Consider the following 24,180-nt stretch of genomic DNA (forward strand, 5'->3'; position numbering starts at 1 on the left):
ATGCTATTAATAAGAGGGACGTATTGAGCTATTTCCTTTCTCCGCTGAGGTCTCCCCGGTTGCAGCCTCGCCGTTAACGCTCTGTCTGGGGCGGTTCGTCGTTAACGATGGCAGAGCTGATGAGAGTTGTCCCTTTTCTGCGAGCGTGAGAGGGGATGCGAAGGTGGGATGCTCGTGTTGATGGGGCTGATGGAGCCGAAGGCTTGTTCGGATGCGGGATTCTCCCACAGCTCTGGGTAGCAGCTCCCGCTCCCTTTCTCCTTGAAAAAACTTCTAAAGGTCTTGGGCTCATCCGCATGCAGAAACGTGTCTCTCTCTCTTTTATCTCAAATTTCTTCACACGACAGGAAAACCACTTCTGTCTGGCTCTGAATAATAACGTAGAGCATGGAGAGCCCCGTTGATATCAAAGTGTTCGCAGTGTAAGCACAGTTCAGTATGAATAAGGCTATCATAATTCATGCCTCCAACATCAAATGTTTTACTGTAATTTTTAATTCTTTATAGATTTACATGGGCCTACTTTGTACCTTTGAAAACAACAAGGAGTTTGCCCTTGACTTCAGGCCAAAGAGGTGCCGAATCATACCTAAACAGACTATTTTAAACTGAGCTGTAGAGGACTTAATTTTATTTTTTAAATTTTTTTTATTAAGAAGTTTGTTTTCTCTGCATGTTAGAGGACTATTCCCTCTGGTAACTGACTTAATGCAGGAGAATGTAATAAACTAAAAGCAAATTAACTGTGTTATTCTAAATTCTCTTTCCTCGTACAATCAGTCTTGTGATTTTCAAAGGAAACTGTATAAAACTTGCAAGACTAATAATCATAATTATTATGAATAATGAATCCTGAGATGTTATTACACAATAAAAACACACCCTCCCATGCTGTGTCTTACTGTTCAATTATTTAAAGCTTCCTGACAATTATAAACTCGTTTTAAGTCTGTCGTCTTATGTGATGAGGAACCGTAACCCCAGCCACAGAAGCTTTCTTTTTTTTTTTATCATTGCAGTTCAAAATAAAATTGCATTTAATATTTCAAAAGGAAGGTTTCTTTAGTCCTTCAATTTTTTTTCTAAGAAATGCTATTTTATTTCAAAGCATTATCCAGGAGAAAAAGAAAGCAAGCAGCATTTCAAACCAAAGCACTTTGATTATGTTCTGCAAGGAACTAGAGCTGAGGGAAGAGCATTGTGTTCTCAACTTCTTAAAAAAAAAAAAAAGTAACTGTACTGAAAATCTGAATTATATATTAATATTTGCCAAAGTTGATAAGAATTCTGTTGATACAGCTTATAGTAGCAAGCCCTCTGTAGCAAACTCAAACTACAACACGTCGGAGCTGCTCAGCTTTCCAGCGCTCGCCAGCCCTGGCCGGGTGCTGCAGGTATCGCAGCAGCCCCGCAGGCAGCAACTCTCCTCAGTTTTTCGAGAGAACCAGGGATGTAATAGCTTTCGTTATTCAGGAAATGTTTACTATAGTGGCGAAGGGTCTGTCTTAGAGGTTTTGGAAAAAAAAAAAAAAAAGGGAAATTTTATGTACAGGTTGTATAGAGTTGTGTGTAAAGAGTGATTTTATTTGGGTCTCTCTGCCATCTGTTCTATTCTAATGTCTCAGCCTTGCTTTGCAGTCCCTCTGAAATCCTCCAAGCCTGTGCTCCCAAACTTCATCTCTGTTTTGCTCTGAGCCTTTTAAGGTCTTTCACGGATTATTTATACCGCTTGTGGTACGCAAGAACAGACGCACTTGGGCAGACTGCAGCCTGTCCTAACAGCCCTCCACAGGATACCTGGGGAGAAGTCCAAAATCAGGACGGGCTTCCCAGAAGGCGCTGTCGTGGTTGACCGTCACCCATTGCTTCTCTCCTTGACGGTGCCCATCGGTGCCGTCCCGCACGGGAGCTCCGCTGGCGGGTCCTCTCCTGCCCGCCTTCCCTCTGCCATTGGTGTTTTTCATGAAGTGTTTTGGGTGGCCCCCAGCGTTCCTCGGCACAGGGTCAGCCTTGTGCACCTGGGGGACGTCAGGGTCTTCCTCACTCTCACGTCTCACGTGCTTACTGTGCCCATTTGTCCAGGGGGAACGGGAGTTTTTTCTTCAATAATGTGTAACTTTAACCAAAATAATGCTTTCCAGACACCCATGTGATCGTTCAGTAGAACTATTTCCAGATCAAATTTTGACTCAGTAGCTCTTATGTAAAGTAAAATAATTTCAACATTTTTTTTCTCCCCCTGTACTGAGTAAAATATTTCTCCCATTAGATCTCCCATATCCTTCTCCTCACAAAGTACTAGTGGGCGGTTCTCGTGAAAAATTGCAATCTAATAGGTGAGAAAAGGCTTGAAAATTACAGGTGATTGAAGAGGGAATTAGAATGGCAGAAAGCCAGTAATTTTTAAGATGCTACCGTAACTACCACTATTATGTATAATTCTTTTAAAGTCTATGGCAAAGTAGATAATGTTAACAAAACTATTAGTATCACTACACACCACTATAAATATCATTCCTGTTGTCTCAGAGTAACTGCTTTTCTAATGGGGCACAGTGGGTTTCATTAATGTATAGATTAGTTCTGCTGGTTTCTTGCTTTTATCTGTAAATTCAATATCCGTGGAAAAAAACTTACCTTAAGGAATATGTAACATATTACTGTATTTTTTCAGTGCTTTGTACCATGATAATGGTCTCAGAATTAGTATTCAATCCATCTGATTGCTATTTTTTTAAACTGGCTTAGGTGGGGAGATAATTTTTAGAAAGGAGAGGGCACTAAAATCTCTGCTGACTCTTTTTTTCTTGTGGCAGTGCAATCTGCCGTTGAGCTTTCTAATAGGTTTATTATAGATTTGAGGCACTAATTCTCTCAGGTTGGGAATCCTCTTAATTACTAATTTTGTTACTCGTATGGTGGAACAATTGTTCTGGGAGCAGCGTAACCGATGAAGCCTGCTTTCCTATAGACTTGCATCCTACGAGCCTGGGCTTTGAAATGACAGTTGTTTTTGCTGGGGTCCTTTTCTGACCCCTTCTTCCACCTCTGGACCACATCTCGGGGTCCCAGCAGGTAAAAATGCAATTAGCCCCCCCTTTTTTGATGCCCCTGAGTACCACCTACCAAGAAAGCAGCTGATACGGGAGTGAGTTTTGGTTCCAAGCCCGTATATCAGGCCGTAGAGTCACTGAATTCCTGTTGAAGGCTTTGATGAGTGGGGACACAGCACCCAAGAACTGATTTTCATTAAACTCACGATGACTTCCTTTATTTGAGATCCCTAGTCACTTGAGAAATTTGGTTAGAATTGGCCAAAATGCAACAGCTGCCATAGAGGGTTTAAAAGACAGGCACATGGGATGATTATTAAGCTTTTTTTCCTTAAAAAGGAAAGTTAAAAATATAAAATGGCAAACACTGCCATGAAAGATTATTTCATACAGGGGTTTCAATCTAGGGCTTAAATTTTTAGTTTTAGGGATAAGGACTTTTACTATTTTTGTGTCTGGCCATTCTGGTAGCCAATGAAATATTTAATTTTGCGTTCAGTCTCTCTTTAGGACCAGGTAGGGTCAGTGCTTCAGTCTCCTGCAGTTTAGCAGCAGATGTAATTTCACTTCTCAAAGCCGATGGACCCCGGAGGGCAGATTACAAGACGGCCTTTGGTGTTTTGCCTCTCTGGCGCTCATCAGTCTTTTGAGTCTTGGCCGGGCAGCCCCTCGCCTTGTTGGGACAGTGACTGCTTCAGTGCTTGTATTAAATATTGTATAACAAGAGAGCTGGGACTCCTACGGCACTGTCCTTCTATCCCCTCCCTCTGCCTGCCCCAGACTTGGTGCGGATTTGGCATCGTTGTGTACTTTTGGGGAGAGAAATGCTAGATGTTGTGGATCGGGTGCTGTAGGCATAATGAACAGGATGCTCTGGGATCAGACTCTCTCCAGCATTAGCCAAGGCTGGGAAGCGATGCTATTTTTTCCCCCTGTTTTAGTGAGACTGTTGTTTTGCTGCGTATTATATTTTATGAAAACTGAATTATTTTCTATGACGCTTTCTTCCCCCCAGCACAGCAGAAAACAGCCTTCCCATCTCACCTCTGCCCTGCTCTTAGCTTGGGAAATTGCAGGAAATTTTTATGGAAGACGAAATAGCAATTAGTGCCTTGTAGCCCCAAGCCTTTGGGGTTGTGAAGTACATGTTTAGCTCATTCAACCTGACGTGGAAGAGGGGAGGTCCAGCATACCTGTCTGCCCAAAACTAGCACGTGCACCAGGACAAGTTTAGGGAGTTTATACGGACTTTTGTCAAGTTAGATACGAACAGAGCGCCAGGTCTGTCTCAGCAGTAATAGCTGTGCTTTTCGTGAGCTCCTGAAGGTATCTGCACGGTGGGATGCTGAGCCTGCCCGCTTACCTCGGAGGTAACGGCCGGGTCATCTGCTGATTGTGAGAACCTTTCACTGTTAAAAAATTACATTTCCACAAATTATTCATATGCCGGGTGCAGTCATACGGTTTATTTTTAAGAGTGTGGAAGGTCAAAGTAACTGCAGATCCTTCTCTCTTAAAAGTGCTATCCTTGAGATACCTTGGTGTGCAGCACGCATCACACACAGGGCACCTGGAATTTTTCCAGCTCCTGGGTGATTTTGCTTACTCTGCTGAAGATTCATAGGCTTTATTAAACCAGTCGTTTCTACGATACAGGGAGAGGAAAAAAAAAAGCCACGCGCAGGTCTCTTATCCTGGATAGGCATTGCCTTTCCTTCACGTTAAACGCATCCTCGCCTGTTAAGGCTGCTGCTTTTTCGTGGCAGACTCCTTGTCTCACTCCTGGAAGATGCCGTTTGAGCTCTTGGCGCTTTGATGAGCAGCAACGTAGATCCCAGTTGAGCTGTGGGATGGCACCGGGCGTCCTGATGTACCGTTGTGCCGCGATTGCCACCCGGCCCTCTGCGCCGTCACGGCTGCGCTGGCCCTCCAAACTGGTTTTTGCTGCTGGCTTGTAGGCTGGTTTAGGCTGCTGAAGAAATAAGGGTTATGTGAGTGTACCATCTGTCTGTTGATCTGGGTGGCCATCTGTCTGCCTCTGCCTCTCACCATCCTTCCTCTCCTTTTTAGTTATTTATTATCGCTTGGGCAATTTAAAACGCTTAGAGAAAGGGCGAAGATCAAAGATTTTGAATCCCTTTGAAACTGCCAGGTGGGCAGAGAAGCACCGTCCGAGCCAGTCCTGGAGGTGCAGGAGGGAGAGCTGAGCTGTTCCCACATCCCGGGGTGGTGGGCAGCTGTGGGAAAGGGAGGGGGGGTCCCTCCGTATAGCTTTGCTATCGAGCACTGGAAGCATCTGGGGGACGCGGAGCTTTTGGAGCTGCACCGTGGGCCGTGCGTCTGCGAGTTGGCCGATGTCCCGGCTGACCCTGTTCCTCTGCTGTTCTCTCCCAGGGTCTTGCTGAAGGTGGTGGCACATGCCTCACAAAAAACTGAAAGCATTCAAGAGCTGTCCGGCTTATTTAAAATCTCACTTTGTGCTTTCCAGGAAATTTGGACTCAGATGTTTCTCTTCTCTTTGTTTATTTTCAAGCTGGATGGTAGCATTTATTTCATGCAATTTTACACAGAGCATACAATAAAATGATGGGCCGAATAGGAAATTCAAAGTGACTGAATTGATGTACTTCTGATGTCAGGAAAAAGGTAGTGGTAAGAGCAAAGTAGTCGTGGCACCTGGGCAATTGCAGATGGAAAAAGACCTCTTAGAGCCTCATCAGTCTCTTTTGATACTTTCATTTTTATAAGATCTGAGCATTTCACATTACTGAATTTACTTACACCTTGACTCCTGTCTCAAGCTAAGTGATTTGGGATCTTTTTTTTATTGCTGCCCGAGGAAAGCTGTATGTTGTAATTCACGTCATAAAAAAGCAATGAAAAATAAGCATGATTATTTCATTGTGCAAATGCGAAAAGATAATAGCAGTGCAAGAGAGATGTTATATGTTATGCTGAAGATCTTGCTGAGCAAGCAGTTGAAGCCGGGACACCTCTAATCCAGGCAAAATACCTTTACTACACAGCTGTCATTCTTCTTTCCTGTCTCTGGTTTGGGCTGTGCGGTCGATATGCGGATGGTTTCAGTGCAGGTCAAAACCAGTCCTTTACAGATGAATACTGTTTGCAGTAAAGCAGTTCATGAGTTCATCTTTGCTCTTCCCTTAGTTTTTGTGTGGCCAAGACATGGCAGATGCTCAGTAAAGCAGTTGGCAGGTTTTTGCAGGTTATTGAGGCGCCTAAGAAGTGTTGTGGACCATGGTTCCGTTGAGGAGCTCAAAATACCTTCTTGGGAAAATTCCTGTAAAAGGCTTGATTAATTTATTTCTTGGTTCATGCTGGTGTGTAGCCGTAGAGGGGAGTGCTGTAGAGGTTGGTTAAGATCAGATTCATCACGGGGAGCAGCTCCTTGAGCAGTGTTAGTTAAGCGGGTCTGGGAACAGGTTTGTTGCTGCCAAAGTGAGTTGTGGTGATACGTCTCCTCTCTGCAAGACAGAGGTGAGTAGGAGGCTGAGCAAAGTTTGTTAGGGAAAGAATAGTAATAAACAGCCAGGGAACTGAGGCACTAAGCCTTAGCAGATACACACTGGAGGAGAAGGACAGCTGAAGGAGATGCTCCGAGATGTTCTCACGTGGCGTTGGAACCTTGGTGTGGTCACCCATGCGGAGGCAGCACGTGGCTGATTCAGGGATTTCCTACCAAAAGCAGGTGACTTAAAAGACTGGGAAATCCAGTGTCTTTCCATTTTTTCCTTTGAAGCCATTTCTGTCAAGTACCAGCTTTCAAACCCTTGCGTATTTAGGAAGAGTTGTTGCAAGAAAATGTGATTTGATTTTTAGGAGTAAAAAAACCAAGCTTGCAGGCTGCTACTTCATGATGGCGTGGGTTTTGCTTCTGGTGGAGAGAGGTCAGTTTGCCGGACTACCCCCAGGTATTTTAGTGAAGTATGATAAATGCCTGCTGTTGCAAAGCACACCTTGGAGTTGGCCCCCCAACACTTGATGGCTGCCCTTGCAATTATAAGGTCCTGAAGCTTCTCACCGAGTACAAGATGATGCTTCAGTAGTGGAAACACTCCACGTTTTGTATTGTTCACCAGGTTTAGCTTTGTCTCCTTGTTCCTTATTTCCTTTGTGCTGGTTAAACACTGCTTTGAAGGTGGTGTTATTAATTTTTTCCCTGGTCTTTTCTCTGGTGCTTGTTACCAGAATGTGTGAACCTCTGCACTACCATGAACACGCTTGGATTCACAATTCTCCGTTTTTCAGATGAGGAGGAAAGGTGCAGAAAGGTTCACCTCAAAAGCATCCCCATTAGCCATGCATGGCGGCCCTACAAATTCACACTCCTGTCAGTGATTTTGATAAATAATCTGCTGAACAAATCAGGTAATATATGCCACCTTCTGCCAAAACTTTGAGTAACACTGAGAACTACAATAAAATTTAAAAAAAAAAAAAAAAAAAGGACTAATGTGCTTGGTGGAAGCCTGAGCTACAGAAAAGGACTAATTTTTTCTGTAGTATTTGAGAAGAATTAGGTGTTTAAGGAATAGAAAGCACAAGAGCTAAAATACTGAGCAGGTACCCACCACATTAGGGGAAATGCTGTTGAGAAAAGAGTGATGCTGAAGCATTTTGTTGCTTTGCTTTACTTGGTATTCTTAGCTTGGAATTATTATTTTTAAATTGGCTGCAAAATACCTTATTGACACAGAGGTACCTGTTTTGTCCCACTCTCTCTGAAAGCAAAGAGTTTGGCCCAAATACTAAAGGCAGCAGCAAATCTCTAAATCCTGCCGTCAGCCTTGGCCGGGTTTGGTGAGGAGGCTCCATCCCTGGGAGAGCTGCCAAAGCGTCTGTGAGCTGAAGCTTCGCGTGCCTTGACCGTGTCAAGACTTGGAGACTTGTGTGTGTCTATCAGCTCTCCTTATGGGAGTTGAGTAGCAGCAATGAGTATGTGTTCAGTATAATTCAGAGATTTTACTTTCTTAGACGTTTAAATGGCGGTTGACTGAAGACCTTTGAAGGTCTCGTTGGTGCTCAGTGTTGGACTTGTATGGCCACGTGCTACTGTGAATATAACTTGAGGTAAAGAGAGATTGAGAGATGGGTCTTGACTGACATCTCTAAGTGTGAGCGAACATTTTAAAGTACATAGTATGGCTCCCTGAAAAGTCTGCCCGACATCAGGGTGCCTAAATCTCCAGTGTGGCAGCAAGTTGTGGTCCCCCGGGTAGGTGTTCCAAGTTTACGCTCTTTCAGGGTGCTTTAAGGAACAAAGACAAGGGGGTGCAGTTTTGATTCAAATATAATCCCAATATTAAAAATGAGAAGATACTTCAAAATCAAAAGTCAGAAAGTTTCAGGGAGAACAAGCTGAGACACACCATAATGTTTCTTTATAGAAATGGCTGCTTCTCCGAATGAGAACATCTCAGTTTGTGAGGCTTTCAGAATTTTCCCTCTATTATGTTTTGGGTTTTTTTTCTTCCCTCAGCAAAAACTGTTATTCAACTTTGTTACATTCCTGAATAGTTTGAAACCCTTCAGGGCTCAGTTTTAATGCAAGTTAAACTTTTGCTAAAAAGCAATAAGCCACGCGCACAGCATGCTGTTGATGGTCACAGGGAGGAAGAAGAGGAGAAGCAGCTGATCACGAACAGTGGGAAATAGTTGACCTTCCAGCCACTCTCCCTATCGTTACTAGAAACAGCTGCTGCACCGCTGAGTTTCGCTTGCAAAAATAATGAACTTGCGCGTGCTCTCCTGCATTTGGAACACCACAGATGACAACATTTATGGTTGCTGTTTAACACTGTTGGTATTTGACCACGAAATGCCTTCCAAGTCCCTCGGCTGCTTTAAAAATCTTCAGTTTATTTCGGCTTTTTCCGTGGGCGGCAGCTATTGTTCGGTGGGTCGGGGATGGCTGACTAGATTAACTGACCAGCATCTCCTCCGGGAGCATTTGCGGGTGATTGAATTTCTTGCAATCAACAGCCCATTGCCCCTCGCCCCCCCATTTTTCTTGGTGACTAATTGATGATGACAGATGTCACCTGTGCGGTGACGCCAGCCCTGCCTTCCCAGCTCCAAGGGGGAGAGCAGTAGTGCTTTCTCTGAACGTGAGAGCTGATCAGTGGTGGGTTTGCCGATTGTTTGTTTTTTTAAAAAAATTTTTTTTACACTGTAGTGTCAGTTAATTAATAAGATCTCTTCACTGCATGAACATAAGCAGCCATTAAGGCCATATTTGCCATTGATTTTTTTTTTTAAATGTGAATAGCAATTTTCACAGCTGTAAAAGGAAAGACATGGAATGTAATATGCAGACAGATTTGCATACAGGCGTGCCTTTCACATGCACGGGAAGAGAGAAGTGTGTGCACCTACCAGCCTGTCTGAGTGTCCCCTTCGACAACTGCTGGCCAAGCTGTGTCCAAAACGAGCTCAGGTATGAAAATGGAAATATCTCAGTTTTCCTGCAGTTAAAGAAATAATATGAAAGTAGATTGTATCATTTGTAGGTGTACTTTTACAATAAAACAGCGGGTAGTGGCCGTGCCTGTGCTAAGAGTGCTGTTGCTTTGCTGGCACAGCAGCGATGGGTGTGTGGATGTCGTGTGTGTCCGTGGGGAGCTGCAGCTGCCAGCCTGGGGAACACCAGCTCTCCAAAAATAAGTGAAACCACTACAATGTCTACTTTTCTGGCGGAGCTGCAGTCACACCTGGAACTTTGCTGGAATAGCGGTGCCAGGCAGCAATTCACACCCAGCATCCTTAGATCTCGATCAGCAGGACTTCATCTTCATTGCCTTGACCCAGCCCGTTTTTTTGCATAGAGTAGCTCTTGGGTGACAACAGCTAATGATCTGAGAAAAATAAAATCACTTTCTTCTAACTCTGATCAAGCAGCTTTTACTGCGACAACGCAAACACCATCATCCCCGTAGATGCTCTTCTCCTTTTGGCCCCTGCGCAAAGCTCTTTGCCTTGCCTTTCTTGCCCATGTCCTGCTACGGGTTCAAATAATTCTTCTTAACTCTCCAAAGGGCCCAGAATTCTACAAGGTACTGTTCTGCACATTTAACAGCAGATAAGGGTCTGGGTGACATCTTCCTTAAAATAACTTTCAGTATAACCATTGGGCAAAACTGCCCTGGATTAATTGGAATTATGGGGTCTTGTAGTTCTGTGTTGCGCTGCTGAATTTCAAAGTAAACACAGATGGCACATCTTTTGACTCTTACAGGGGATCCAGACAAATTATATTTTAACCTGAGCTATTCCTTTGCTAGTTGTTGTAGCCTTCTTCGGCCTGACCTTACCCTTCTGCCTCTCTGACCACCCAACACGTGCTCTTCCCTGGGCTTTCCTCCTGGCCTCTCTTCTTGCTCCCCACCCCAGCACACCTCAGCTTTCAGACCTTGCAGCGGGCATCCCGTTTCCCAGCCATTTATCCTTCTCTTCCATATGCCTTTGTCACCCCTTCAGGGGCTCTGCCCCATGGAAAAGGAGGAAGAAATGAAAGCTGCTGACTCTTCTCCGGGAGAAGTGAAGGCGCGATGTGGTCATCTTCTTCCTCTGTCTTCCAGTGCCTGTCCGCGCATAAAACAGGGCTGGAGGTTGAAGGAGTAAAACACGTGGTCAGATGTTGCAGCGGTGAGCAGAAAATAAAATAGAATAGCACGGCTGGTTTGCAGGGGTAGGCTAGAGGGCAGTTCAGATAGCCTGAGTTCCACGGGGATGGGGAAGGGTCTGTTGGTGCTGGGGTTTGTGGCGGGACCCTCTGGGCATTTTTTCCTTCACTAACTGTGGTTGCAGCTGCAAAATCTCATGCTTCTTCCTGGGGGCAGATCCTGCGTGCTCCTCTGTGAGCCTGAGCAGCACCTCCCTATCAAGAGGAGCATGTAGGAGGAGATGCACTGGCTTGCTTTTCGTGGAGGTGTCCCCGTTTACTGGTTTCAGGTCGCGCCGTTTAGCAGATAACTAGCCTCCTTCCTCCTGCTATCGCAACTCAGCAATTAAAGCTGTTATCCTTCCATACGCCTCTCTTGCCTGTATTTGAGAAAATGAGGCTGGAGAGAAAAGAGAAGCGCTAGTGTGTATTTAGCTTCCGATGTGGTTGTTATTGCATAGGGTGAAACTATCAAAATCTCCCCCGTCTCTGTGAGATTTTGTATTTCAGATATGTATGTGCCGTTTCCAAAGCGCAGTTGGCCTAATCCTGCGAGGTGCTGAGTCAGGAGTGAATTCCTCGTACAGTAACATCAGGCGTTGTTGACACACATGAACTTCAGTGATTTATAGCGAGGTTCGTAATGTCATAGAAGAGGCATAATAAAAATTAGTACTGCATGACTTGTTTCTAAGAACATCATTATGGCACCAAGTAATAATGAATTACTGTGCAAGAAGCCAGAAGGGAGGAAGTATGTATGGCAACGAGGACAGATCTTTTATTTGGTAAATTAGTATCACTGCATATGGGCTGAAAATCTCTAAACATATGCTGACGTACCCTGACATCCTGGCATGTGCTCCGTGTCGTTGGTAAAACCTGATGTGTGTGAACACATCAAATGTAGATGGGCGCGCTCGCATATGAGCTGTGCCAACGTGATCTCTGCTGGCGTTTGGAGGATGGATTTGAGCACACAGCGCCTGAAGAAACGCTTTTTGAATGTGATGCTTTGAAACTATGTTGTATGATTAATTGTCTGGATGGAAACTGGAAAGGCCGAACTGTGTAAGTGGTCCCCAGGAAAGGTAATAGGAGTTTCTTGTGCAGAAAGGAGCGTTTTTGTTTGACTTTAAGTAATGAGCTACCAGTAACTTGTCCAATCTGATACTTATTTGGGACAGTAAATTACACCTATTTCATATCTCTGTAAAGGTTATCTGACAGAACATCTGCTTTTTTCGTAGCTGTTGGAAACAAGACCAAAATTTAATTATTTCCTGATCAGACCAAAACACTGTGATTAATTTGGTTCTTGTTTCTCTGTTTCACCAGTTCTCACCCATTTAATCACTTAATGTGGGACGATGAGAGCTCCTGGATCCACGTCCCAGGGCTTTCCTGGGGAATGTCTTCCCCACTGCAGGTTAGCATTGGGTTTTAGAAGCGACCTGGAGGATGGGTGGTGAAATCCATCATTTCATCATGAAATTTCAGATGGAATTTTTAACTACCCCTGTGAAATGCAGAATTTTTCCTTGCATTCCCCTCTCAAGGCACATGCTTGATGGCTTAGCATGGGTGATGCCTCCAGACGGAGGGGCTTCAGGCCCCAGGATCCCTACATCAAAGGGTACGTCCTCACACCAAAACCACGCTCTTTAGTGGCACAAACCCTCCGTCCTTGGTTGTTTTCCTCGATCTGGAGCAAAACAGCTCCTGGTTACTTTCCCAGCCTGCTCTTGGGGGTATCTGGAATGTGCAAGTCGTGGATTGCTTTTATATTCCGAGTGCATAAAAAATGAGTCTTCCAGTGTTAAAGTAACACCCTGTAAAAATACAGCTCCTCTCATCTGCAGATCCTCGGTGTGGTCTATTAAATTGGAAACAATTAGTGATCTGTTATGAGTTTAATATAACTGCAAATTCATAGTTGTGTGATAGCCAGTGCAAGGTAAAATTAGGCAACTCATGCTCTACACCCCAACTTTGTTTTGTTTAGAGTTGTTCTATTTCTTTCTCTAATGTACGTGAAGATTGATTTTTATTTTTTTCAGGAACGCAAATTAGGAGGTTTTTTGAATCCCCTTTTTAAAATTTAATAAAAATTTTAATTAATTTTTTTAGTCCATCGTTACCATGGGGGTGCCAGCCGTGGATCCGTAAACCATCTCTGAGGTTTTCCCCCAGGAATGATTGTCGACCCCTGAGCTTCTTGAGCTGCCTGCAGTTCTGCCAGTTAATGGCATAGCCCTGTTAAAATAAAAGGGCATTCTGTAAAATGAAATGGGAACGATTCTTTCAAAAGGGTCTGTGTTCTAAAAAATGACGAATCCTCCAAAATTGGTATCTATTATAGATCTTCCTATTTAAGGGTATTTTACTGGAAGAGTGCCTCGCTTTTTCAGGTGCTAGGTGTTACATGTGCAGCATCTCTTGAGTTACAGATACTCCTGCGGCGAGCTTTTTTTCTCACTTATAACTTTCGCAGTTTGCTCTACGGAAGGTGTAAGATGGGTCAAAAAGGTTGTGAATTAAAAAAAATTTTAAAAAAGACTAAATTCTCTGAATGCAGAAGTGTAACAAAAGACTGGATTGACCAGGCTATGGCCGTACTGAGCAACACCAGACAATAAGCACGTATTTGATGTTATTTCTGGAATTAAAATTCCATGTAAATTGCTTTTCCTTTTAACACTGAGGATTTGGAGATGAGAACAGATTCATGTTCTTATGTCATACTTGAAATTCATGCTGTACGAATAACTGATTTAAAGTGCTAAAGCCAAGGAAAATATGGCGGGGGGGAGTGGGGAAGAGACTTGAATTAATCCAAAAGGTTTATATTTTAACTTGAATAAAACATCTTTTTTTTCTGAAATGAAATGTTTAACTTAAAGCCTGAATGTTCCTTTTATGTTTAAATACATTCAGTGAAATTTTCAAAAGTCTTTTAAAATGAAAACAGATAAAAACTTCATCTCTATATTCAAAAAAATTCAAATTAAGGAATTGAAATAGTTGTTAGAAGGCATAAAAAATATTTTAAGGTAGCGTCTTGGCTGAAAATTTTCATTTGATGTCTTGAAATGTCATTTTGGCATCAGGGTATGTGGGATATGTAGGGAAAGTGTGATTTGCAGCAGGAGGTTGAAGATTGCAAGTGTGATAGTTTTTTTTCATTTTTGCTGAAAAAGTATCAAGTTTCAAATCTTATCAGCAAGCTCTAATTTACAGTATTTTAAAAGTGTAGATAGCCTATAGTAGACGTTCTTATTTTAACAGACTCTAAGTGTAAAACAGTAGCAGTTGCTTGAATAGTCTTCGCTTAGGTAAGGTTATAATTTTAAAAAAAACAACGCTAAATGGATAGCATCATGAAAATCAACACTTTCTTTGATATATAGATAGATCCTATATATAGCCCAATCTCTTTCTGTATTAATTTATCCCCCTGTGTAATTTTTAATTTAAGCGTGTGGCAACATGTTATGTGTATAACAGGCTTAAATTTTCTACGTGAATTAAACACGATGACTAAAAACGTGCAAATATTAATTGCTTTAAAAGCAGAAAAGTCAAACGCATCTTTCTCAGTAGCAGAAAAGTCAAACTCATCTTTCTCAGTAGCAGAAAAGTCACACTCAACTTTCTCAGTTCAGAACTTGTGCCTCAATGCAGATTACCAGGATAGCGTTTATATCAATATTACTGACATCCAAGAGCAACATTTTCTGTATGCACAGTAACTTCTCAACTTATTCTTCACCTTAAACTTACAACTTTTTTCCTTAAACTTCTTTCCCTTTTCTGTCAACTTGGTAAGTATGTTTTGGGTTTTTTTCTTTTTCTTTTTTTTTTTTTTAAAAAGCAAATGAATATTTTTTTTTGTACAGAGGTACAAAAACTGTGCTGAGGTCTGGAGTGGGGGGTGTGTGTATATATCTATCTATCTATAGTCTCTGGAGCAGGGTGTGTGTGTATGTATATATATATAGTCCCTGTGAGCACTCAAGTGAGAACATGAGATGTTTTATAACTCAGATTTAGAGCATTTGTACCCATGTCTTTTACCAGGAGAGGCTCATGAATAAACCCATGCCATCTATTGCCACCTCTGCTTAGCAATAATAATGTTATATCTTCTTGATACCAAATCCCTTGTGGGATATAATTACAAGGTTGTTGGGTTTTTTTTCATTCATTCATCATCTCTTCTTGTATATCCCACATAAGCTTTTGCTGGTCTCTACAAACACCATTGAAAGGGTAGACAGCTGCTGCTGCCAGGATCTCCTCTCCCCACCTGCCTGTAGACATGCACATATATGTTAAAAAAACCAAAACCCAAACCAACGTATGACAAGTATTAAAAAAACCCCCTGTCTCTGTGAACTAGGTCTTGTGGGCTGTTTCTAATTAAAAATAATAGGAATATGACTGCTGTATGTGGGAAGCAGTGGTGAAAGGGGATGTCATGCACGATGTTATGCTTTTAGTTGTTTTAAAACCCCTAAGTTGTGCATGTTTTGTAACTGCTCTGTATTTTACCAATAACGGCTGTAAACAAGCAGGTCCTGGACATCTACACCAAACATATTTCTGCATTTTTGAAGAACATTTGCTTTAGGAGTGCAAAGACAGGTCCTACTGGCAAAATAATAATAACGTCCCCCAAATCACAGCTGATTCTGGATTAAAAATAACAGGGGGGTTGGTTCTGAATTTGAGGTGCTCCATTTGGCTTCCGAAATGGAAACATGAAGATCAGTTCCTATCAGGCCTGTATTCAGATCTTCTCTGTTGATTGTATAGTCATTTACACTTACGGAAAATGAATCAATCCAGTTTTATGCTTGCTTTGTACAGAGCTAGATGATTATTCACACTGCCACAAGAGCAGAGAAAGATGCACTCCATGAGGAGTTAATATAAACCACATCAGGCTAAAATCGGAGCCTGTCAGACTCTGATGAAGATGGTTTAACCAATGGTGGATTGATCTTGTGTAGTCATATGAAAGATTGAAGGATTTCAGACATTACTTGCTGAGATAATTTCAGGTTATATGTCTCGCCGTATTGTACTATTCTACTGTATATGTTTGCTATTCACTGCTAGCAACAATAAAAGTGAAATTGCTTTTGTCAGTGATAGCTCTACACAGTTTACTGAAAGCCAGAGTAAAATACATGCTTAGTGGACTGGAGCTTCAGTCCCAATCTTGCTGCTTTTCGCCTCATTTTTTCGCTGTTATTTCACTAAGTTGACACCGAACGGGTCAGCCGCCGCCGCATCCACAGGCATGGGGTCACGAAGGGTACGGATTCGCCTCCAGATTTTAGATACTTATTCAGCATGTTTAAAGGTAGACGCTGTTTGGTAGTTTGAGTAGCTCTATGGGCTCCATCAACTGTGTTGGGTAGATGTCCTCATTTTCTATGGGGGGAGATTAGACACCCATATATATGTAGTCACGTACACATAGTCACCTAAATGTACATGTCTGGACTCGGGGCTGATCATAGCGCAAGTTTCTGAATACTAAATGGGTTTTGATGGAAGAGAGGTGCCAGACTGCCGTGCTCTACCAGGAGGATGGATATTTGGTGGAGGAACCATGGACCAGGGTGTTTCGGGGGAAAACTCAGAGTTTCTATAGCCCCTCAGGTGCCAAAGTAGTTAATAATGGGGATGTCTCTGAATTGCTGTGTTTTAAGTACCAGAACTCAACTGGAAAAGCCTCACAGGTTTGTCTGTGTGCTCTGGTTTTTTTGGGTTTTTTTTCCAATCTTGCCTTTGGTACTTCTCTAGAGGTGTTTACCTACCGCAGCCCTCTTTAGAAGACGACAATGCACTTACGCTTATAATACATGAGTCAACATATAGGATAGACCAGAAACCCAAATCTGCTTGCTCTGACCACGAAGCAAAATAGTCACGTCGTCGTAATATAAATGTACACAGAATTATACTTTAGCCTTGTGTTTGCACATTATTTAGATCAGTGGCCCATGACTAAGGACGCTAAACACAATCTCAGTGCAAATAATGGATCACAACTTTGCAGCCAAAAGAGCTGAGACTGTGGCTTATTATTTTCTTTCAACACATCATTACTCTGGAAGTGCCACTGGGAAATTCCCTAATTCCCTCTGGTTTTGGATTGATCACAATAAGAGGTAATAATGTTTGTTATTAATAATAGCAATATTAATGGCTTTTAATAATAATTTAGGGATAATATCAGAAAACGCTAAGCTAGTATTCAGTGAGCGTCATGCTTTTTACATGAAGCTGTTCTTCATAAGCTGTTTAGATAATACAACACTGTTAATGCTCTCACGGTAAATTAATGCTACTAATATAGTTCACAATACATGCATAGGGACTGACCAAAAAAGATTGGCAAGAATGAAGAAAAATAAATTGCTTTTTGGTTCAATACCAATGGTGAAAACCTGCTTTTCAGGGCCAGTATGGCTCATGAAATTGGACCTTATACATCATGTTTGCTCTCGGAGAAAGTTAGGTGACTGTGGGTCCTCCATAAGGTGCATGTGCTAAATCAGGAGGCAGCTTATCATTTAAAATACTGTTAAATAAAAAAAAAATTTTTAAAAAAATTAATTTATGTTGGCAGGCCAGCTTTCACATAGATTTGGTGGGCAACAACCAAACCCTTAAACTCTATAAATAAGTACTGTTCTAAAATGAATTTTACTGCTTGAATCTGCAGTTTAGGCATTTCTTGGTTCTGCACATAGTCTGAACACTTTTCCATGGGGAACGGTGTTAATATCAAGTTTCACTGTCTTTTTTTGTTTTATCCCACTTCGATGCAATTATCTAGTAAGTCGTGTGCCGAAGCACCCTACTTAGTTTCTGCTCTTCCCAAACCCATCAGTTCGTAGGCTTCAGGCTTTGAGTGGTCAGTTACTGCTGGCTTATGAGGTGAAATACTTCTGCTGCTTGGGGCACAAGAGGCAAAACCAGTGAAATAGGAGCGAACAAAGGAACGTGTCGTACTGATCGCTCGTGCAAGAAATAATTTCCAGTTATCCCATGGAAGTAGCCTACTTGAGTTTTGTGTGTTGCTGTTCGCTTTAGATGATGGTTCAGGATGGTGTATTTCAAGGTGCGATTTTACTGTTAGTTTTTTTCTCTCTCTCTCTCATCCCCTGTCATTTTATTCACGCTTATTCCATGCCACCTTGGCCCTTTGTTCCCTAACACCTCAGCCATGACCACCACGGCACCTCCCGCCCGCCCCGATACCCCCGTGCCACCGGCCTCTCTGACTGACTCCTCTCCTTCCCCTCCAGCTGTCCCAAGTTCCAGTGTCCTCCCCTCTGCCCCCCGAGATGTGGTCCCTGTTTTGGTCTCCAGCCGATTTGTCCGTCTCAGCTGGCGCCCACCCGCAGAAGCCAGAGGCAGCGTCCAGACGTACACGGTCTTCTTCTCCAGGGATGGTGTCAACAGGTAGGTGTCAACGGACCATGGGTCTCCTCTGGATGGGGGGATGGCCCTACGAGGGCCTGAGGTCTTCACGAGTATCTTGCAAATGGTTCTCAACCTTGTGTTCTTCTCCCCGTGGTTAAAGAAGCATGAAGCTAGAAATGCCTTTCGTTGCCGTATAGTTTTATAGATGACATATCAACATTTATATAACAGCGCTCGTTGTCTTGGCACGAAGGGCTGTTTGTGTTGACAGTGATGTCTATGGATCTTACCTCCTCCAGCTATTACTTGACCGTCTAACATAAAGTATTGTTAGCTCCATATTTTACCTTTCATCTTCCTCTGAAGACACAGGCTCAAGTGTTCTTTGCATCGCTGGGAGAGGTGAATTTATTGAGCCCTAATCAGCCAGAGAGAAGGACTGCTTTTAGAGCAGTGCAAACGGTTTAAGACCTTGAAAACAGCCAGGGAGTGGGTTGCGAAGATTTTACGTGATTGCAAATAAATGGACCAGCCTGGGCCGTTCTAGCCTCATGGGTTAGACCTGCAGAGCAGAGAGCTCTTCTGTGATAATGGCACTATAGATTGGCATTCGCATGATTCCTCATTGTGTATGTTCATTTCACACTTGAAAAGTACTGCACATTTACCTGGGGTTTGTTTTATTTTCCTAACTTCATAAATGATTTTATGCCTGAGAAAAATCTTGTGTTTTTCTTTTCCTGTACATCGTTATGAAGAACTCACTTGAAGTATCCTGTCCTGTATTTTGCTGCACTTACGATACACTTCAGCTGCCGGCTGGTGACTAGTACTTGTGTGGGTGTTGATGGCAGCTCAGCTTCTGAGGGGACTTGAATAAGAACCTATATTTAATTGAAAAATGAGCAGACCTGTATTGGATTCATGAGAGCTAAAGAAGTGGGACCCCACAGTTATCAAAGTGAGCTCCCCGCTGCCGCAGTGTGGGCTTATCCTTCATCTGAAGGGGCTCAGTCTTGCAGGCAAAATTTCCTGCCCCAGCTGGACATTCGCAAGCTTCTCATCTTAATCTCCAACAAGGTCCAGCTTTCTTTTATAGCTATATGGCCATTTCTTCACCGAAAAGGTTGTCAAAGCACTGGAACAGGCTGCCCAGGGAAGTGGTGGAGTCACCATCCCTGGAGGGGTTTAAAAGACATATAGACGTGGCGCTTAGGGACATAGTTTAGTGATGGACTTGGCAGTGTTAGGTTAATGGTTGGACTTGATGATCTTAAAGGTCCTTTCCAACCTAAAGGACTCTATGATTCTATATATAAGGGTTTGATTTTTAATTTGTTTCAATGCTTGTAGACATTGATAGCTCCAGCAGCAGTACCTGCTGCAAGAGGCAGACGCTCCTAAATAGAGACGTGTATCCATCTGGTCCGGCTGAGCAGCCTGAAAGGACACAACACCCAAAGCACTTGGGATGAAAGTGTGAAACGCACTCTCTCTCTCTAAAAGAAAGCTCTTAAATTCAAGTTGGCATTTCTGAGGCCGGTGCTGCAGGCAAGCATCTTCTGCAGCAGGGTGTCACTTGTGGGATAAACCGCACGTAGGCAGGGGGGCGAGTTTGTGGCAAAAACATGGGGTGGGAGCCAGGCTTGCTGGGTTTGGGTCACAGGTCGGACACGGGCATCTCACCTTCCACAAATCCCTCTGAGCCTGACTGGGAGCAGAGAGGGAGAGACAGGAGCAGGGTGAGACAGAGGGTCAGGGCTCCGATCTCCATCCTGCATCAGATCGAGTCTCCAGTTGTGACTAGTGTGTACGAAATGAGAACGACGCCTCACTGGGGCATCAGGAAGGGTTATACTGAAGGTTGTAAGGCACTTGGGGAGGGGATTAATTGGCCTTAGAAAAGTAACTGATGCAAAAAGAGCGATGAAGGAGTTCAGTGGGAAGTGAAGATGCTCAGCGGCTCCCTTGTCGCTCCCTGTTTGGGTACCAAATCGGGATTCACACGACTGGATCAAATATTTTTGCACATCTGGGTCCTAGCATTTGTCTGCAGCCATCGCCACCAGTAATAACGGAGCAGGGTCCTGTGCTGTGCATCTGTGTGTGGGGATTCTCATCTCCTTTTGTTTATAAAGCGCACTGAGATTTGTGGATGGGCATGAAGCGCCCATGTCGGGGCAATGCCGGAGGGCACTGTTGTAATCGCATCTCATTTATTTTAACTGTCTTAAAAACGTCAGAGCTGCCACACGCAACTGGACTGAGTCGTATTCTAACTCAGCCTTTTAGTTCAGCAGTGAAGTGAAAATACTAATATTCTTATATAAGGCCTTTAAACAATGGTGTTTCTGAGATTAAAAAAGATGTGAAGAGAGCTCACCCCAGATTCCTTTATACTTCAAAATAATTTTTCTTCCAGAATTTCCATGTTGCTGCTCAAAGTCCTGAGTCCCAGAAGGGTGCCTTAGTCCCATTCCCAGCTAGATGCACGCCTTGTTAAAGAGTCTTCTGCAGAAGGCTGTGGGCTCTGTGTTAAAATAACTAAACAAATAAATAGACAAAATAAATATTCTATTATGTTCCTGCCAGCAAGAGACTCAAAATACCACCTCCAGTTTACAACTTTTGAATATGCACCTGTAGCATTGCAAACTTTCAGACAAACTGTGAGATAGAATTGATGTATTTTTCCTTAAAGGAAAAAGCTTCCATGGAATTTTTGAGTTGTTTATTGTTTGCACTTTTTTTTTTACTAAAGAGCTATTTTTCTGTTTACGAAAATAAGTATTGGATTTGACATTAACCTCAGGGATGCAAAGGAATTGTCAGAGAAATTACTGTAAGTCTGGAGTAAGGCGATCTTCCCGGGTTCGAGAGCGGGGAGGATTTGCGTGACATCTGGCAGCATCACCGCAGCCAACACGACACACAGGGCGCCCGGCCATTTCAGGGACCATCCGGAAAAACAGCCTCCCCTGTTTTGATCTCTCTTATAAGGGTTTTTCAGCTCAGCCCTTTCAAAGAAACCCCTTTTGGAAGTGATTGCACTTATTGCCGTAGCGTAATCACCAGAGCCCTTCTGATGGGATGCTCTTTAATCTTCATGCTCAGCTGGGCATCCTGCGTGGGATCAAATGGGTTTGCTTGCTGATAAGGATGATTGGAAAGAGCACTTAAAGTTAAAAGGCATGTTTCTCAGAAAAGGATAAAACAAACCTTAAATCTATTAGGAAATAAATAAACAGCCAACCAGTACACCTGCAGCTAGGGAAGTTTCTGGTTGAGGTAAAAGTTCAGGTTTAAAAGTGAGATATTCTATAACGTTTGCTGATAAGAGCGGACTGTTGACGAAAAAACAAGCAGAAATAGAGGATTTTGTGTATAGGATCTGTTAGTAGACACATAACTTGTAGCGTACATTTGATTGTGCTTATTTTCTGTTAAAATATAGTGGAATATAACAGTAGAACATAATGCATGCATTTCAGTGGATATCACTCTTCAAGGTATAGACATGTACATGCTCACAAAGACCATAAAAATCCATCCTGCCTCGCAGGAGAAGTGTCCCAGAAGAGAAGGGAGCTCATTTAGGTTTCATTTGATGTTATAAGCTCACTGAAAAAAAACCCCTATTTTATATGCAAGTAAAAGGTCATCTGAAAGATTAAAAATGCAGAGTTTACCAATGTAGCGGGTAAATCTCTGCCTTTTTGATTTCTTTCCCATTTTACTGCTGGGTTGCTGCCCAGATGGTGAGCTCTCAGGAACGGGGCTGTCCTTGGGTGCTGCGAGATCTACTGCTAATGCTCCGGCATCTCTCACATCCATGTGCTGTTGAAGCTTTAATTTTAATTAATTGGGTTTTTTTTTAGCTAGAGGTGGTCTTCAGGTGGGAAGCATTGGATCCATTTCCATCTTTAAACCCCTTCCGAACCAACAGCATTTGTATCTGGATGTTGGTCACGTTTAATTGCAAACTGATTCAAAGTAGCAATTTTTTGTTCTGAGCATTTGCAAAATGGGCCGGATTCGATATCTCAATCCACAGGCAGGTTCAAATTTTGATCTGATTTTGATATTCGGGTTTGCTCTCAGCCTCACTGTGTTTGTTCCCTCTTTTCCTCTGTCTCTGCTGGTTTGCTTCTCAATGAGCGAGCATTGATTCACGCAGGCATTTGATATTTATGCGGTAGCATATTAGTCACCACAAAGAAAGAGACATTGTTTATTTTCACTGATTTGTTTCTCATCTACCTCTAAACCAAAAAATAACTCCTCAAATGTAATCTCAAGACATATTTAATTACCTGTGCATAGTTTTAAATGAATTCTGCCTTCCTGGTGAGAATTTGTGTCACTATATTTAAAATGTAATTTACAATAAAAAAAATCACTATATTTATTTATAAATAATGAGAAATATTTGTAGGGTAATATATTTCTGTTTAGCATTTTAGATGAGATGCAAAGCCCCAAAATACTGTTCAGTTTTTGATTGCAACCTTTGAAATGTCAGGTTGGCTTAAATAGTGGGTCCTGATTTGTAGTTATCCTTCTTTTTTAACTGACTGTTAGCAACCATTTTTCCCAATAAATGAAATTAAATGCTCTGATCTTAAAAGAAAAAAAAAAAAAGGGAAGAAAATGACCCTGGAAATCAGCAGTATTACAGCTGAACTTAAAACCCTTTGACGAAGGACTCTTTTGCAAGATTGGGACCAGTTTTATTTTTAGTTGAACATGCGCTAGAACTTGTTTTCAGTAACAAATTAATAAATGCATAGATAGTCACAACAAGCTAATAGATCTCCCAGTTTAGCTTCCTGCATGTTGCCGGCTGAAGAAATGAATCAAGGGACCACTTAATTGAATACAAAAACTTATATTTGATTAAAGTCTATCTTCAGAATTCAGCTGAAGTTCTGAAATATCATTCCCAGATGATCTATTTACATTAGTTTTGAGGTTTGCTTATTATAATCAAGGACTTTATGTTATTTTGTGGGAGAATGATAATGGGAGATAAAAAAAGAACTCAAGGTAATAAAAGTCCGTCCATTTTAAAATTAATAGTATTCATTTCACAGCAAGGAGCATTAACATGACTTGTCTTACTTGAAGTAACTAATTAGGTGTTTGAAACATTATAAAAGCATTTGTTACACACCTAAGAGATATATGGGAACTGTAATTATCTTTTTTTACATGCTGATACCGTAATGTAACATGATCTTCAGTCACTGGAAATTACATGTCGAAGCCTCCATTTTACAAGAAAGTGGATGACTTTAGTCAAGGTCTTTTATTTTTAGACTGTAATTTATGGCCTAGATGGGTCTGAAAAAGAAAACCCCAAATGTAAAGGTGCCTGATTCAAGGATGTTTGGTGCTTTTGAGATGATTCCTGCATTGCTGTAGCATCTCTAACGCGTTAACCCCTCGCTGGTAAGCAGGAGCACACGATGGACTTTCGTACGTGGGTGCCACTCATCTCGCCTACCTTCAGCCTGAGTGTGTGCCGGCGGGGCAGGTCGCTGGAGCTCAAGGGAGGACGACAGCCACGTGTTTTACAGAATCTATCGGACCTGGTTTAGACATCTGTTTTACAAAGTCAAGGGTAGTGCTGTTGTATTCTCAGGGAGTTTTTTCTCCTTGCTAGCTGGAGGGTTTAAGGCGTCATAGAAGACGTCACTGCCCGTGGCAGGTGGCCCATTTAAACAAACGGGATAATTTTTTCTCATGGCTCAATTACATTGCCACAGAAACCAAAACCCATGGAGTCAGAGCTTTGACAGTTTGAGGGAGACAGACCCGTTTGGGTGTCTGTGATCATCTGGGTGCTGAAATTCCAGAAACCTATGCCAGGAGAATAACCAGATACTTCTATCCTGGTTCCTGATGTACTTGGGTGGTTATACAGCTCCTGGTTTGCACAGAGAAGTGTCCTGGGCTTTAGTATCACCACTGAAATCCAACGGAAGGTGAACACCGAAG

The 24,180-nt window shown here is 42.5% G+C and overlaps 1 protein-coding gene across 1 annotated transcript in view; it reads left to right on the forward strand.

Moving 5' to 3' along the window:
* Nucleotides 1-24,180, forward strand: part of DCC (DCC netrin 1 receptor) — a 570,508-nt gene that overhangs the window by 378,679 nt on the left and 167,649 nt on the right. Inside the window, exon 8 of the mRNA XM_010583034.1 lies at nt 18,063-18,219. Within this exon, the coding sequence (XP_010581336.1) occupies nt 18,063-18,219 (157 nt within the window). The remainder of the gene's footprint in view (nt 1-18,062; nt 18,220-24,180) is intronic.

This window comes from Haliaeetus leucocephalus, unplaced genomic scaffold, assembly GCF_000737465.1.
Source record: "Haliaeetus leucocephalus isolate CR32 unplaced genomic scaffold, Haliaeetus_leucocephalus-4.0 Scaffold866, whole genome shotgun sequence".
Lineage (NCBI taxonomy): Eukaryota > Metazoa > Chordata > Aves > Accipitriformes > Accipitridae > Haliaeetus > Haliaeetus leucocephalus.